Source organism: Strigops habroptila, chromosome Z (genome assembly GCF_004027225.2).
Source record: "Strigops habroptila isolate Jane chromosome Z, bStrHab1.2.pri, whole genome shotgun sequence".
Taxonomy (NCBI): domain Eukaryota; kingdom Metazoa; phylum Chordata; class Aves; order Psittaciformes; family Psittacidae; genus Strigops; species Strigops habroptila.
In genome coordinates this window covers 15,770,461-15,788,701 of record NC_044302.2, presented here as the reverse complement: position 1 = coordinate 15,788,701, position 18,241 = coordinate 15,770,461, and the positions used below count along the sequence as shown (strand labels likewise).

Below are 18,241 nucleotides of genomic sequence, written 5' to 3'. Positions count from 1 at the left end.
GCTTATTCTTATCAAGCAGCAGTGACAGCTATGCACTTGCAAAAAAAATTTTGTACCACTACACCTGTTTCCACACAAACTGAGCAGTGTAGTATCAGCAGAGTTAAAGTGGTACAAGTTGAAAAGGCCTTAAATCTGCCTTGTGGTACACAAAGGCAATTACACACCATATGGGTTATTGCTGCTTCCGAAAAGAAACAGTCAAGAAAGGGAACCCTAATTTGCTTAAGAGACAGTGAAATGAGGAGGGTAGGCAGTTTTGCGCCCAAGATCATAAAGCAGATTCATGGGGTTTAAAATACCCACATATGTATTTGCCTTTACGTATATATTTATTTGTAGTAACAATATACAAAGTTGTATTTTTGAAGGATTCTTGAAATCTTTGGCATTTTTTCCAATTGCACATCCTTACCAGCATGATTTAACAAGATACTCTTTTTCTTCTGGCTGCCATCTGGTGCCACAGTAAGTTTCACTCGCAGAGTTTTGCTGGAACTAGGAGAATGATTTACTGATGCATCAACTACTTCATAGATGGTATGAAGCAAGCTGGTAATATCCTATAGTTGGATGGAAACACAAAAAGACCCATTGTTGTGAAAATGGTATGAAACCTATAGCTTTGATACTTACAACTACTTTGGACTTGGGACTATTAAAGGTTGAAATATCCTCAGAAGTTACTGAATTTAAAAGAGCTGAACTTGCACAGAACATTACAATCTTCATCACGTGGCATAATATTTGTGAAATGGGGAAAACCAGATCAAAATAATAACAACAGTGCAAAATATTCAGGTTTTTCAAACTGTGAATCAGCAAACTTGTGTTCTGCCTTTTGGTTTTTTTCATTTCAACAGAACCCAGGGATTCTATGATTACCATTCATACTGCACTAAAAACTGAGTTCCATGACCAAGCCAAATACAGCAATGAAGAAAATCTTGGACGTTACAGTCACACTTCTTCTTCGTATAGCTGAAGGGTTAATTATATAAAGGAAAACAGGTAAGAGAAGTGGCAGAACTCTAAACCTCAGGTCTGGAAAAAAATGATGTCTAGATGTCACTCTAACATATGCCCTTTGGGGTCTAGCTTATTTTGCAAAATCCAAACCAGTTCTAAACTTTCGTTTTTGAACAGCAGAGATTATCCAGTCAGGCCTATTACAGAATATTCTCCACCCATCTCTTCGAAGGCAAAGGGATGTGAACAAATGCTTACACGCCTGACTATATCAGAAAGGACACTAGCCAATTTTAATAAACTGATTGTTTCAAACAGGAGAAACACTGTTTAGTAGTTCAGAGGTATCTCAGATTGATCTAATCCAGCCAGGCTCAAAAAGGGTACTATCTTAAATTGCCAGGATGAAAAGGAGAGCTCTTGGCTCACCACTTTTTCTCAAAGGGATTTCAACCAAATTGATCTTGGGCACTAACCTAAGCCCAGAGCATACTGATCATTGTAGGCTATGAAGATCCCATTCAATGCATATCTGAGAATTTCTCCATGCTGGTCTGCTTATTCCTTGCTCCATTTGTACCTAACCTCTTTCCAGATGCCCGTGAGCACAAAGGAAATATCTAAACTATCTTTTGTTAAGTATAACTTGTTCTGAGGATTAAGTGTAAGGTCTATAAAAAATCAAAACCTCTACAATTTTTCCTTTGCCCAGGGGTCATACCTGTAACCATGGCAGCTCGAAGTTTAGTATGCTTTAATGGGTCCCAGCATTTTATTAGTCAATACACCAAGCAGTCCTCACTATCTAATCAGCTTTAAAGGTGACACAGAAATACTAATTTCTACTCACACAGAATTTAGGGGAATACTGACCTTGTGGTCAGGAAAAATTATTTTAGAGTAGATGATTTTCCAGCTCAATAGGCAGAATGAGTAACCAAATCCTGGAGGGTCCAGACTTCATGTTACCATGTACTCTTTCTAACTTTTCTGCATTCAGTGGAATTGTTGCGAGAGTGTTTATATATGGGCTGTTACTACCACGGTAGTAGCTGTTTTTCCATCCTCTGGACAAGAACTATGGTCTAAAGCTTGAATGAGGGAAGGACTGCTCAGTGACGACCTGGTGGACGCCTCACAGCTCTTTAACATATCTCACTTCTCACACTTCCACCCTAAGTTGAAACCTAGCCAAACCTCTAAATAGACGCCATATCTGACGGCCAGCTTGTAGGGCTGAATTTTTATTCATCTATGAGAAAAACCCAATGAAGGAAGAACACGGAGATACAAACAAAACATATCTGTTGTTTTATACACGTTCATAAGTTATGTTCTAGGAGCATTGTGCTATAATCCTACACCTTGATTAGCCAAACCTTCCCTTTCAGCGGAATACTTAAGCACCATATTTATTCAAACCAGGGCTTCCTACACTCAGCACTTTAGTGAGTGGAGCCTTTCCCATACATTCCTTAACAAGTATTGGTTAGCCAACATACCATCTTTCCACACAAGGCTACTATCAAGAGGTTATTATCAACTTTTTCTTTCCCAATCATCTGTCCTCTCTCCTTTTTTCAGCTATGCCAGATGTTTGTACAAGCTGACCATCTAGTCTATTTTAACTTCAACAGGCAAAACCAAAAAGTCTTTACTCCCACTGTCCTTTTACATATATTTTTTTTTTTTTCAGTGATGAGGGCTAACTTGCTAACTGGCATACAATCTGCCCCTTGTATTCTCGGAGGGTCTTTCTCAACAAGCCATTTGACTCAGCAGTCTAAAAAGTACTTCCAAACGCTGTCAACAAAGACCAGATGCAGCATTTGTGTGACACATACTTGGCAAGTCAGAAATATGTGCACACACATATCGTATCAGGACAATTTAAATCTCTCAGCCAAATAGGCCCAAATTAACCCAAATCTATGTCCAGGCTCCAAGCAGTTTAAGAGGTTGCACAGAGTAATCAGGACACCTTGTGGCCTTATACTCTGCTGCCTTTGCATTTTGTTCCGTATTTAATGCCCAGCTTCCTCCACGACGACCTGAACTGCTCTGCATTCTGGCTGTAAATGAACATGGTCATCAGACTGGATATATACCGAGAACGAGGTTAGGGATATCCATAAGTAATCGCCTAATGCTTATGCTGATCTTTTAATTACTGACAACAACATTTTTGTTATAGGATTCCTTTAGTTGTGGTCCTATTTTGGGGTTGGGACTTCTAGTAAACAGACAGTTCTGATTTGGTCAGATGAATGACCCAAGTCTGCTTGGCTCATTCGCTAATCTGTCATCTACCAAAGTCCTGGCTGAGCAGGTACCTACTACAAGGTAGCTTGAACCTCCTGCTGCTTTCCAGTTATTGCTTCACAATTGCAACATAGAAATTCCTGAGGCACTGATCTAGTAGGAATGGTCTCTATCAGTGAGTTTTGAACTGTGACTAAAACTACTTTCTCACAGCCCTTTTTTGGCAGCTAATATGCTAATGGCTTCTTGTCAAATCAGTAGCTCTAGATCATTAAAATACATATTACAAAATCTGTATTTTATAGCTATGTCTACATTTACCCCTCAAAAGAATTTTCATCTGCCAGTAGCCTGCCAGGAGACTGAGGAAATCTATGTTCTCCTTGAAAGCTGTCCCACTGAACATTATCTATACTTAAATTCCTTAAAGAACTGCCTAAAATTGAGATAGCTTTACCTTCTACACACCAGCTTGTGCATTTCACTGTCCTCAAGAAATTTAGCAACCAACATAAAGAATAAAAGCTAGATGAATCTTTCTCTCTCCTGGTACACCAACCAGCATGTTTCAGAGACCACCTACCAAAGAATCTAACCTTTCTGCACCATGGATTATGATTTTTATTAGTCATGGGATTTAGCAACTGCTTTGCTTAAGACTGCTTGGAACTTCCATGCAAAAAGTTTCATCCTGCATTTCTCAAACTTCCTCCCTTTTTAAATGAAAAATGAACATACCCAGATTTTTTAATGTCTCCCATTTCTCCAAAATATCATTTGCCTGGGGTTTTTTTGGGTTGGGGTTGGTTTTTTTTCCTTCTGAAATGTACTTTTAAACCATTTCTAGTTAAAAATCATTGTGGATTTTAAACTAGCATATTAAATGGATAAAGAGAAGTAAAAATTAAAAAAAAAAAATCCTTTATAATAAACAGATTATATTTAGAGGGAAAGTAGTCTGCATGAATCTAACTTCTGATGAGCTTCTAGTGTGCAGATTTTCTGCTGGGATAGCTAGTTTAATTAAGTAAGAAAACTGAAACGATTATATTTTTCCTCAAAGAGGAAAATAAATGCTTGCTGGGTAATCTTCAAATGGCCAGCACATGCCATACCCAGATTTATTCCTGTTTATTGAACACTATGTTGGTTTTTCCAGCTCTGAAGGACTTAGCAGTGTTTACCTGTATGTTTTTCACATCCTGTTTTATCAAGCAGCTAATACAACAAACAAGAAGTATAATATAATGAAGCATATTAAAAAGAGCAACTTTTTATCGCCAGAAATACTTGCATTAAAAATACTAAAAAGCAAACAGTTGAGGCCACACATGTATGCTGCCCTCAGACATGTATCCACAGAATACTTTACAGATCTGCAGTAGGAGATTAGCAGTAATTTAGAACACTCAGAGAAACTAATGGGTCTGAAAAAAAGAACAAGAGCAAATTACACTGAAGTATTCTTCATTCTTTACAAAACTTCATTCCTTACAGTGGCTGAGGAAGTCCCTATTCCAGGTATTAACTTTTTACTTCTAAGGAACATTAGTGGTACAGGGACAACCCTATTTTTCCAGTATTAATGTAGCCTGTCATCAATATGACTAGTTAGCAAACTAGTGATTCCGTAAAGAAAACCAAGAGGCTTTTCCAGCAGAATTAATTTGAGAGAATGAGGTATTTGCACACACATACACACATTCCCTACAGCCCCCCAGGAAAAAGGAAAAAAAAAAAATCACAAACCCAAACCAATCCAAAACCACCATCACCAATAACAAAAAACCCAAACAAAAACGAAACACCAAAACCAAAACAAAATAACCCTAACATGTTTAATAACACTGAAAGGAAACATTCAGTCATTCAGTTTTATTCTTTGTTACATGTCTGGGAGAGATGTCTTTGTGTCTTTAGCTCCCTTCAAAACTGAAAGAAAAAGTTCTATTTTCTCTTAATATTTCTCCCTGACACAAACCCGCAAAAACCTAATGGTTGAAAGGATGGCCCCTCTGCTAGAGACAAACACTACTCTATCCATTAGTTCCATTGCTCTTTCTGCACCATGAGTTAATACAATGTTGACAACCACAGTGCAATGAGCAAATTTCGAGATAAGGGTCAGGCTGATAAATAGTAGCCCCAAAAGAGCCAGCATCCTTCCCCAAGGCGAAGAGTTGGTGCTGAGATCTGAATACAGAAATAACCTCCAACCTTTTCACTCATTACAGAGGATATGAGCAAAAATAACTAGAAAGGGAAATTAAAAAAAAAAAAAAAAAGATAAAGGAAACGTAAGAGGAAACTTGGGTATTTAATGTAAGATACAAAGAACATTTCTAGCATTAAAAATGCATGAAGAGAAGCATCAATATCAGTTCATTACCTTTCTCTCTCAAAAACAAAAAAAAGAAGTACAAATGTCTCATTCGTACTTTGATTGTAGTCTGATTTTTACATACAGCAGGATGTTTTTATTGCAACATCAGCTTTGTTTGATCACATATGTTTTTGAATCTTTCTTATTTGGAATGTGAAAGGAGCTTCACTTGCTATCTACTCAACAACTACTTTAGAAGAACTTCCCTTTTTTCACTTCTGACAAGCAACTTTGTGTTCTTCTTCCTGTGCAGCCACTCACCAAAGAAACTTAATTTTCTAAGAAAGAACTAATTAGGGGGAAAAAAAAAAAAAAAAAAAAAAGGATAGTGTTTATAATTATAATTACATTCAGAGAGCTCAATATAAAACCTTGTGGATCAAAACACTTTAGTTCAATTATCCAAGTTTCAAGTCCGATTACAAATATCTGTGTGCAGATAATTACAGTGCAGCTGTCAGTTCTAAAAAGGCCTGCAGTACATAATGAATTGTCCTCTTATGGCTTATGGAATGAAGGGAAACATTATTAGCCAAGTTCTGTAATATACATATTAGAGCAAGGAAAGTTATTTCCCACTAAACCAAAAGGACTGAAAATTGTCGTCCTCTATGACAGAAAAGCAGTAGTTTAACAATATACAGAAAAGCCAATTTTATAATTTGCCATCCCAATAAGTATGCTTTCATAATGGGTGTATCTCTTCAAGAAGCATGACTAGATCTAAATTTCTAATTATAAGGACTACAAATAAGTCATGCAGACTCTAGGAGGAAATCAAAGCAGTATTAAGTTCTGAAGATGTTGTTAAGATCCAGAAGAAATTCCACTAAGATGGAATTTGAATGCTCTTGCGGTGATCTGTCATTGTGTAAAGCCCAAGGGAAATTTTACCCAGTAACTAAATCCATATCTTATTTACAGTTTTCAAACTCTTTAATGAAAAAAACATTTAGTGCGCTTGTAAAACTGCACTCCACCTACATGTCTCTTACAAACGTAATTTAACACTCTCTATTCCTTTGGAAAGTCTCTGGACATGAAGTCCAGTATTTTAAACACAATAACTGAATCAAATGAAATGGAAGGAGGCCTACAAGGATGGTGGACAGGGACTCTTCAACAAGGACTCTAGCGGTAGGACAAGGGGTAATGGATTTAAACTTAAACAGGGGATATTTAAGTCAGATATAAGGAAGAAGTTCTTTACTGTGAGAGTGGTGAGGCACTGGAACAGGCTTCCCAAGGAAGTTGTGAATGCTCCATCCCTGGCAGTGTTCAAGGTCAGGCTGGACGGGGCTTGGAGCAATCTGGTCTAGTGCAAGGTGCCCCTGCCCTTGGGAGGAGGGTTGGAACTGGATGATCTTAAGGTCCTTTCCAACCCGAACCATTCTGTGACTCTGTTATTCTGTGATGTGGGTGGGCAAGTCGCATCCTTTTCCAGTGTCTGACTTTTCCAACACGAAAAACAGAATGATAAGGCTGACTTCTTTTTGTACAGCACCTCAAGGTCTTCAGATAGAAATCTAACTTAAGAAATTTCATCTCCCTGTTAAATTCAGCTATAAATCCAGGAGACATTAAAGTGAAATTTTTAAAGAAGGAGAAAAGGTGAACAATAAGCTTTTCTCACTAGACTACTGGACCTTTGTTTAGAAAAGCTGACCAGTTGTGTGAGCATTTTCATCAGCTGACTAAATGGCACTGGTACAGATCGGCTCTCTTCCTCAGACTGACTGTTCTGTCCCTGATCTGGCAATGTGCTTCACATACTTTTAACTCAAAGCATGTGTCCCATACATTTTAATTCAAATTATTCCCATGTTTAATGTTCACCATCGTTAAGTCCTTTCCTAGATCAGAAGCACAGCTGCTTAACAAACGACAGTATCAGGCACACTATGTTGAGTGCCAGTCTCTCCGGGGCTAATAGAACAACAAATTCTATGTCACATGAAGAGACTAAAATTCCTCTTTTGTGGCCAAGATTAGGGTTATCATTAGTCATTTTTGCACAAACAACTCTTAAATTTCATCCAGATTAAACTGAAAACAATCAACAAGATGGATGATACAATGGCACTGGAATAGCTTGCAAAAGAAGTGTGTAACATAACTGGGAAACTCTGCAACAATGCATTCTATTTGTTTCTATCTTTGGTCACATGTAAAGAGATGAAAATTACCAACCTATTTAGTCCCTTAGTTAAAAGAACTTTTTTTGGCACAGGCTCAAGCCTGAATGTAGCAGCCTCCAGACCTCAGAGTAGTATGATTTTCAATCCCTGCACAGATTTGGTTTCAGTTAAGCTGCAGTCTGCTCTTGTAGCAGGGAGAGGTAGAATTTGGCTGTAATACATTCTCCAAGTACAGCCAAATTAAGCTCCTTGGTGTACCACATAATCTCAAATAATTACTGTATACATACTTGAAAGCACATTCTCATTATGTTCAGCACATGGAACTCCCACTGACATTAATGGGAATTCCATGCCTGAATGTAAAGCACACCCATGTGCATGGGTTTGGGTTTTGTGCATTTTTGCCCTATTCTTTGAGAGTCATGATAATCTTGTAATGAAGATTTAGCCTTGGGTCTTGAAAGATCTGAGTTCAATCTCCCACTAGGTTATTGTGAGACTTCAGGCAAGTTATTTCATTTTTCTGAATTCTGTTCCCCATATATTAACAAATACAGTACTATTTCCTCACTCCACCCGCCCCTTCCCTCTATATATCCCATCTTCCAATTTGAAACTCTGGACTTGGCCTGTAACTTTTCATCTGCTTATTCTCTTGCATGAGGGACACAGACTTGACTATTCAAAGAACTATCAGAGTAGAGATAATAAAAAAAGCCTAGTAATGATATTTATATACATATTAAAAACCCTGAACATCCACCACATTTGGAATTTTTTCATAAATATCAAAAGAGATTTGCTTCAGTCTTCTAGGAAAAAACTCTGCCCTCATTTGGTGTCTAAGGCCACTACGCTTTCAGTATTTACCCTGTTCCTTTCAATCAGTTCTTGGCGATTTTCACAGACACCAGCACAAGAGCCAAGAGAGACAAAACCTGTCAATTTTCAGCTGATTATCTGAAGGCATGGGAGCCAGTAAACACACCTCACCAAAAAAAAAAATCAATGACAGCACACTGCAGTAAATCTCAGTAAAAGACATTCTTCTAGATGAAGTATCATTCAATTTGGATAGAAATAGTTCTGGAAAAGGACCATATTCTAATCTATACATCCTCTTATTTGGCTTCTTATTTGCACAGGAAATATGACTTGAAGACATCCTGGTAATACAAAATACAAATGGGTATGCTTTGACAGCCATTCACTAGAGTCCTCCGGCAAATATCATCCACTTATTTATATTTGGAGGAAGAAGGCACAGATCAGCCTAATATTCATGAAAACAACAAAACAGTATAGTTAGTCCTACTAGAAAGAATGTCAGAAAGCAACCTTGCTATTTGGTTAGCTTAACTCTGGAAAGCTGGATAGGAGCCAGAACAATATACATTTGCAGGGGTTTATTTTGACAATGTGTTTAGTTGTTTCGGGTATTTTCCTCCTCAAATGCCAGTACTACTTTTTAAAGGCAAATCCCAGGTATTAAACAACAACCAGCTTAAAAAGTGGTACAGTACATCTGAAAACTCTAAACTACTGGTGGGATTGTTTCTAGAAGGGAAGGGTCCATGGAAACTGCTGTTTAGGTTGGCAGGACACTTCTATTTCATAGATGAAAAAATGTTGCTGTTATAAAACATGTCTCTTGTTAGCAAACGCTGCACACAAAGGGGCAGCAGTACTTTGCTTACCTCGCGTGTGACTCTTCCGTTGTTATCAAAGTCATACAGTGTGAAGGTCCATTCTTGCCTGTTATCTTCCTCTACAGACACATCACATTGCAATTCCTAAGAAACATGCAAAGAGCAGCTGATTACCTAAAGCAAAAGGCCTGTCTCCGTAGAAGGAGGCTGCTTGCTTTCTTCCTCCTTCCCTCATGGGAGGAAGCTTTCAGGATATGTCCTGGGGAGGCCTCTGTCCACCACAGTGAAGGAGTCTCATCACAATCACATGATAATCCTAACTCCCTTGAGCTAGACTTCAGGGAACCTGCAAGATGCTTTCTACTTCATTGTAGAAAACACAAAAAGGCGTAAGAAAAGTACTCCCTGAAGCTCTTGAAATATAATAACGTTTCCCACTTAAAAGTGAGAAAGAAGACTGCTTAACTTAGGAAGAGAAAGGTAATAGAAACAGACCCACAGAATGAGACGGTACACCACAGTGCTAGGAGTAGCCATCAATACAGAGTGGGCATATAGCACAAATCCCCACCAGTGAGACCTGTCCTTGACGCAGCCATTTGATACTGAAAGGTTGTCACTTAGTGGAGTACAGCATCATGCCACTGAGCCCCTGAAATGGAGCCTGCCTAGCAACTGGTAGGTAAGAACGACCTGGGAGTAGTGCCTGGCCCTTATTTTAACTGTGCTTCTGTTAGTGAGTGTGATCTCTGGAAAGCCTGGAAGAATCAATTTGTTAAAGGGAAGAAAAATCCCCAAACTAATCCCAAGACTTCAGTCAAGAACAAAGGATGCACTTTGACTGACTCCAGTCACCTGGGTGCAAATCATTTGCTTTCTCTCAAGACCTGTGCGATCAGAATTATCCAGAGCCACAAAAAGGCAAAACAGAAAAGTTACAGTGCAATTAAAATGAAAGCCACTGTATGCAAGTAAAATAAACAGCTCCAAATAGCTTCAGCATGATAGAGCTCAAAATACCTGGTTGATCTTCTGACTTGAAACCAATTCCCTACAGCAGTTACTGGCACCCCTTGTCCCCTGCAGAGTTCAAAGGCAGTCTTCTCTCAGTTGTAACAAGCCTGGCTGAAAGCTGCCAAGTGCCCCACACTCTACTGTGGAAACACAGCTTCATATTACATAAACATTCCCAGCACCTTTAAAAGCCAAATCACATCCACCTCAGATTTAGACCTCTTGACTCAACATTTGTGTTTCTGATTCTTTTATACCTTTGAAATGTGTACCAATCTCTTCGCTCCTAGCTTACATAGCTGGAAAACTTTCATTGTAGAACAAGGCAAAAAATATCAATACTTGGTTTCTTGCCACATATTAGTACCTCCCTGTCCCACATTGCCTAACATAACAGCTTTATGTGAGGATGTGCTCTGCTTAGTGAAGAGCCATGGCAACCTTCCCTGTATTAGTCACGGTGCCTGATACCAAGTGCTAACCTTTATGGCATGCCAAGAACTACTTGGGAACAAACACAGACTTTGCCGGCACAGTGGAGTTCCAGATACTCTGGCATCAACCATGTTGACAGGTGCCCTCCAATGTCCAAATATCAAGGCACTGTTAATTGCAATTTATCATGCCTTTCCTGTCTGAAACTAACTGCTATTCAAGGTAGAATATAAAATATGCCTAGAAAAGAGTTACTGCCATGCATAAAAAGGCAGGAAAAGTCACCTCCCCCAAGAAGGCACACAAGCACCTAGCAACACCTGAACTGCCTATGGGAAAGCCACTTCCCTTTAATCAGCCTTAAACCAGTAAAAAATAAATTGTACCAGATGCCTAAATCTGCTCTAGAGAAGGAAACGCACACTCGAGCTGCTGCAAGGTGGCTGCATGGTCTTTTAAACAACAATTGAGCAACGCAAAGCTCGTTATCATGACAGGCTGACAGCACTGAAAGGCAGAAGTTTGCCACTTCTGCTGGAGTGCAGAGAGATGAAAATTCGTGCTGTTTCTTGCCGGTACTAGAGTATCTTCCTCTTCACATAGACAGACAACCCTCTAGCTGGATGACAGCATATTTCAATGCTCATATTTATTAAATCACTCTCTGTATAAACAAAACCTGCCACCTACACACAGTGTCTGGCAGTTGTATGATGTTTGTAAGTCCACAAGGAAATAGACCATCAGACTCATTGCCCTCCAGGATCCTTTTCCTCCTGCCATGTGATCAGATGGATTTCCAGCATAGTGTGTCAGGTTTATTTCACTTTGGAGGCCCAGGCACTGACGACCAATGGTTAGGGCAGCTTTCACAAACATCTTTTACACTAAGCAGATTAACAAAGTGCAATAGTCCATGAAAGTCTATATAAAAATTTGATAACATGGTAGCTAGCATAGTGAATTATTAGCAAAAGGATCATAGAAAAAGCTTTAAAGCAAATGCCTCTTCTTACCACACATTTCAGATCCTTCAGAGGATCCAAGCCTGGAAATAAATCTCACTAATCACCTCATAAGGAGCACCAGTAGTAAGACACTGACTTGTGCCAATTCTGCTCCCTCCTGTACCCACTACAATCATTGGGAGCTATATATAAGCATCAGAGGACACTATTTGGTCCACAGGTTATTTTTTTACCATAATTCTTGTCAGTACAGTAAAACTTCTAAATACAGAGGACTTACTTCAAATTTCAGTTGCTTCTTGGAACCTGTGCATGTGTCACTTTCTTTTTCTACTTTCTTTTCATCTCCACTGCAAACTCCATCTGTCTTCTCTGGAGGCAAAGCCACTGCGAAAAATATATTTAAGAAAAAACTTATAAGGAAATGTCAAAGTAGTCTTATATTTGCAAATCTGTCTTCATAAATAGGGTGAAATTGATTTCAGCAAACTTGTATGAGAGGATCATTATACTTGATTTGCTTTTTTGTTCACTACACATCTGGGATAATTTCAGCAGACAATCTACCAACAGCTTTTGGTACACAGTCTCTCTTAAAAACATCACTAGAGACACAGGAAGTTCAAACACAGTATTATGAGAATATAAATCAGCGGAACTGTTACTGTAAATAAGTTGAATAATTTGCAAAATACTGAAAGTTTGTGACATATTGCAAAACCACATTGCATTCACCAGCAGTGAATGAAGTAATGAAGCTGAAATGAAGTCCTCATTCTGTTCCAATTTCCCTCTCCAAATACACACAAACCTTACTACCTTCCAAGAAGGTAACACTACCTGCTAAAAAGATTAAGCTGTGTAGTTTCAAGTATGTCTGAAAAAGTATATTTCACCTAAGTTTCAAGTCAAAACAGGATGCACTTGCAAAATTCAATAGCACTCATAAAGAGAATCAGTATTAACATCTATCAGACATATATCACAGCACAGAACATGTATCAGATACATAATAGAAAGATATATTTCTCATGTGGATTAAAAGACAAATGCCCAGGAATTTAACAGCCATGCCTGTGGCTCCTGCAGAGGTAATCGGCATTGCATATGATGAAGCTGTATACCTGAAGAAAATTAATTCTATATGAATTAATGGTATGAAAATATACACAGATTTTTTAACCCTACCCTCAAACCTGTTTTTTATACATCCACATACCTCTGCCAATGTTATGCCCATACTTATTCAGCATAGCAGTAATCCTGCCTATTCCCCAAAACCAGAAAATACTGCAAGAGTGTAGGTATTAAAGTCAGCACTTTTTCCTTTGTACTACAGCATCTGCATTTACCCAAAGCCTTTATCCTAATGTTATGTAGGAACCGTTTCTTGGGGATTCCTTTGTAGGTAAGACCTCATGGAAGTGCCAGTTCAGTAAAGTCAGATTCCTTTCAAAGAAGGAGACATGATCCCCTCCAGTTCAGGATGACCCATTTCAAACTGGCCCTCCTGGCGTTCAGCACTGCTGAGGTGTCTCCCAGGCATTCTCCCAGGAAAGCAAGTCACTACCATGCTAGAAATTAAGATATGATATTAGCCGTTTTTCAGCATTTTCTTTCACATTTAAACCAGAACAATTAGCTTAAAAAAAAAAAAAAATCTACCCTTACCGTAACTTTATACTCTCAGAAATTCCAAAAGCTAAGATTTCTGCCACAATATTCATGTTGCCATGCTGCAATATATATCACATTTTCTAGTCTTATGTCTTCGTTTAAATTTAACATTATTGTATTACTTTTTTTGTTTGTTTGTTTTCAAAACTGTGGTATACTATGAAAGATTTTGGATGAACAGTAAAGAAAGGAGGAATGAGCTAGAAACCCTAACCTTTGGAATTTCCTTACTTTGATACTTATTTGCAGTCTTGATGTTATACTAATGTCAGCTTCCCAGCACAGACATGCAATTTGCATTGTACAAATGCAAGTAGACATGACATTTATTATACACATACTGACACACTGATACACTTTAATTTCTACTCCAAGCCATGTTAGGATTACCTACACCAAACGTAAGCTAAGCAGGAAGGTCAGCTGAAGGAGAAGAAAGCTTGCTTCGTGGCTGTTTCTTCCCTTGTCCTTTTAATCTGGTCTTATTGGACAAGCAGGGACTGTTTCTTAAGGAGGTTTCTGTATAGTGTTTTTCAATGAAGGCATGTATTAAAATTACAATAGAGAACTTTGAAGCATATCTGAAGAAGGGCCATTTGCTCTGTACTGACTTTGTCCATAAATATAATTCCATATTCCTGGAAGTTTAAAAGCTAAGGCCATAACATTTCTCTACATAGTCCAGCCTTGTGTTTTCCTTCTAAAAGAAACAAGAAATTGAAAGGTAACAGGGGCCTTCGCAACAAGGATAGTTACACTGACAATGGTTCTTCGTAACTGTTAAATATGCTCCTAGGGTTTCAATGGCGCATTTGTACCAGTGACCAGTTTCTCACATGAACAGTTCTAAGAGGACAGAAACATTTGTATCAGGGGCTTTTGCAACCCCTCACAATTTCGGTCTAGGGAACATGAAATAAATGAAAGGTGGGCTGATATGACCCCCAGCTTTGTTGGAACAATGGACAACCAACTGAAAATAAAATCCACCTCTCTTATCATGCATACTTTTAAATGTATAAAGGTACACATTGGCCAAAAGACTCCTACAATGGTCTTTTGTGTCTAAGGGACAGCATCCCAAATACACTGGCATGGCATGCTCTCATGGCTGAGAGCACTTCAGAGCAGATCCTGCACAATGTGACTGTTCCCTGCCTCAGTGCTCTTTGCTGGGCTTTACTACCAAAACAAAGTGTGTCACAGAGCATTCCCTCTCCTACACCACCGTGCTCTTGCGTCATGGTGAAATCTGCTGGCATGCCCAAAGAGCATCAGAGTTCCCCGGTCCATGGGGTGCTTCAGAGAGAAACGGCACAGAGTTACCTTCTGGTTTCAGGGACAGGCCTTCCACTGGCACGTTTAATAACCTTTCTGGATGTACAGTTTGTATGTTCAGATAGGAAGCTTTCACTTTAATGTATAATTTATGTAACAGAGGAAAAAAAGTGCTCTGACAAATTAGTCTTCTCAAAAAACAAGAGTTCAACTATTGGGGAAGGAGAGGATACATCTTGCAGTACACTCCTTCAGAGAGTTTAAATACTGTATGCCAGAAATTATCCTCTTTGAGCTTTGCTGACCTTTGATCTGAAGAACTTATTGGCCTTGCTGCTCTGGGGAATTATCCTTTGAAATCAGTTACTCATTTTGGAGCTCACATGAAATGGGAAAATCTGGTGATCTCATCCTGATGTCAAGTTTCATTCAGCAAAGAAAAATGAAATATAAATGAGGAAAGTTTAAAGGGGAATATGGAGGTATTAAAATAATATTTATGAGTGATCAAACAATGTGTCTGTGCATATATCCTCATATGCCTTATCCAAACCCAATGAACATTTGAAAATATATACTGGAGTACAACTGTCTGGGAAGGGTAAGTGTTTGGTATCTTGTTTCTATACTTAGTTTTGACTATTGACATGCACTCGATTTCATGAAGGATACAAACACATGGTTAACCTACTTATAAATAAAATGAGAATGTCTGCTTGGGACGGTTAAAACTAGCGGCCTGTAAACAGAGATCCAACAGTGAGCCTCATGCCAAGGTTCAGATATATTCACAATGTGAACTTCCTTTCAGCTCTGCCAATGATACTAAACTAGACCAGACAAGATAGCTATCTCAAAGGAGTGTGGAGAATTAATAGACTTGTGTTTCCAAAGTCTAGGCCATCAGAAATAGGTCCACGTAGAATATATCATCTGTACAAAAATACTTACTTACCTCCCTGCTCAAAGAACAAGTCCTGACAAAGAGAATGCGCTACATAGACAAATATACAGAGAAAAATATCCTTCTTGTGGGAATCCACAACTGGAGGGAAAAAAGAAGTATATATATATATTGCTTCTCATGGGAATAGCCATATGCTTTCAAAAACAATGTTCCCTAACAGTATGTTTCATGAATTGAAATACTGCATATGTTTTCTTTACGATGTTCTCTTTTCTTGTTCACTATTAATGGACTTGTATTCACTTCTATAACCTTAAGACACTATAAAAATGCATCTGGACAATATTTGAAATTGGAAAGACAATAAAGGAAAAATATTAACTTGGAAAAATTGTGAAATACCATTCTTTCATGAAAAACAAACTTACTGGCTTAAGTGTACTAGCAGATGTTTCTCTCTAAGATTGCTAATTACTACCACTCAATTGCTCATAATTGAGGTGGGGGAGGAAGAGAAGGGGAGAATGAATACCAGTTTAAAGGTATTAAGACTCATCCCTAAAGAATTAGGTCTTTTCTTCAGGGGTGTATTCATTCCTAAGAAAAGGGGGGAATAATTCCAACTGTTGCTTAGGAATCACCAAAAAATCCCAGAAATGAGGTAAAACTGATTGCTGTGCTGTGTGTATCGAATGAGAGCAGAATACTAAGCTTCAGCCAGCCAAACCATTTGTCACTCACCTCCATCCTGCATTTGAGAAAAAAGAACCAAACCAGAGCTGCACTCACATGGAAAAGTGACTGTTTAAACTTTCACTCTCACTCAGATGGCTTGTCATTTCAGATTCTCAAAGCCTCATTCAAGCAAAGCTCCATGCTCCTTAACAAACACTCTTCTTTCTCAAAGCAATGACAGTTTCACTCTGTTTTTCAGCTGTATTTAGCATTTTTGTCAGATGGATTAAGACGATTTTGTGGTCAGAAACAAAAGAGGATGCAATTCTGATGAATGTTTAGGTCTAAGTTACACCTACCAAGTCCAAATTTGCACAGCAGTTATGAGAACTCAGGCTAAAGACAAACTACCTCAGAGCCTCCTTGGGATGACAGCCATTCTGAAAGGTATGTGATGGATCGCAGGGCCTTACCTCAGAAAGCAGAACTATGGGAGAAGCTATGCAATTCCATAGTAATAAATTATGACTGGACATTACCAGTGACTATTATCTTAACGTCAGGGTAATTACTGTAATTTTTGAGACAAAGCAGAGTAAAGGTAAAATTGGAGAATTGACAAAAATGCCACCTATGGAAGTCAGCATCTGGCATACATGAAATCAAACCCTTTTTGAAGGGAAATATTACTAGCTTTCCCCTCAAATTGGATAGACTGGATTCCACAGTAATTCTTTAAAACTACTACCAGAAACAAAGGGACAGAATTATCTGTACATGGGGAAGAACAAACCACACAGTAGAACCTGAGACTTGCGGGAGAGTAGGATAAAAGGAAAATTAAAAAACACATAGCCATATCAAGACAAGGAGATAAAGTCATAAGCACTTCTGTAACAGCTCAAATTGAACTTCAGTAGCAATATTTGACTGGTGGAATTGAGCATCAAAGAGCTGGTCCAACCAAGCTCAGTACTAAAATTCCTATTGACGTCAATGGGCTAAGGGTTTCACTTCCAATTCCCAGATTTAGCAGATGCAGCAGAACTTAAAATCAGAGACTATTAGGACCAAAGGGATAGAAAAAGAATTAATTGCGTGGTTTTTCCTGAAGTCTGATGTCTAAATTATCTGTTTCTGTCAGCATTTTTTTTCATTACAAATCAGGTTTGACAAACATAACTGACTTTCTTCACTGACTGCATGATGACAACAACCACAGCAATAATAACTATGCTTGAAAGTCTAAATTGAGAAGTTGTCCATTAATTAACAATGACATTCACATTCAGATTTCACTTTTAAGTTCTCCTGGAGGCCATGGATTAAGAAATATCACCCCCATTAAAAATACATTTTGGTTTTATTGCACAGAGTTAATTGAAATACATCCCCGATGGAGATAAACAAATTTGTTTGAGCAAAGGTCCTCTTTTCCAGTGGCAAATGAACATAGGCAGAATAGCATCAGGAAGGGAGCGACATTCCTTTTCCACAGCCACCAGAATAAGAGCATAGAAAAACAGGCTTGTCCTGGGTCAGCACCAGAAGCATGTATTCAACTTTCTCTGGCTGAAAGCTGAAGCTGATGAATTAGACACACCCTTCAAAACAACAAAGATCAAGCTGCCTTCTCTGAAACTTACTGTAGGGAAATTAATTGTCCATTTTAAGTCCAGTGGGACAAGTCAAAACCAATTTAGCAAGAACTGTACTAGTAATGCTTTGTACTAGCCTAGGATGGGTATGTTAACCCAAAAATATGGAGAGAAGTCACTATCTTCTATTTCATGGTTTCCTGTTAATGGTCACAACACAAATCAAAGGTTCGACTGCACACTACAGGGTGAAAAAAAAGATTCATGATGTGACAAGACCTACTG

General features: G+C 38.5%; 1 protein-coding gene across 1 annotated transcript in view; it reads right to left on the bottom strand.

Annotated features, from left to right (window-relative positions):
- The window catches only part of NKD1 (NKD inhibitor of WNT signaling pathway 1), a 112,203-nt gene that overhangs the window by 13,112 nt on the left and 80,850 nt on the right, over positions 1–18,241 (bottom strand). The window contains exons 5-7 of the mRNA XM_030471086.1: positions 12,102–12,208; positions 9,453–9,548; positions 416–563 (exon numbers count right to left, since the gene is read on the bottom strand). Of these exons, the coding sequence (XP_030326946.1) occupies positions 416–563; positions 9,453–9,548; positions 12,102–12,208 (351 nt within the window). The remainder of the gene's footprint in view (positions 1–415; positions 564–9,452; positions 9,549–12,101; positions 12,209–18,241) is intronic.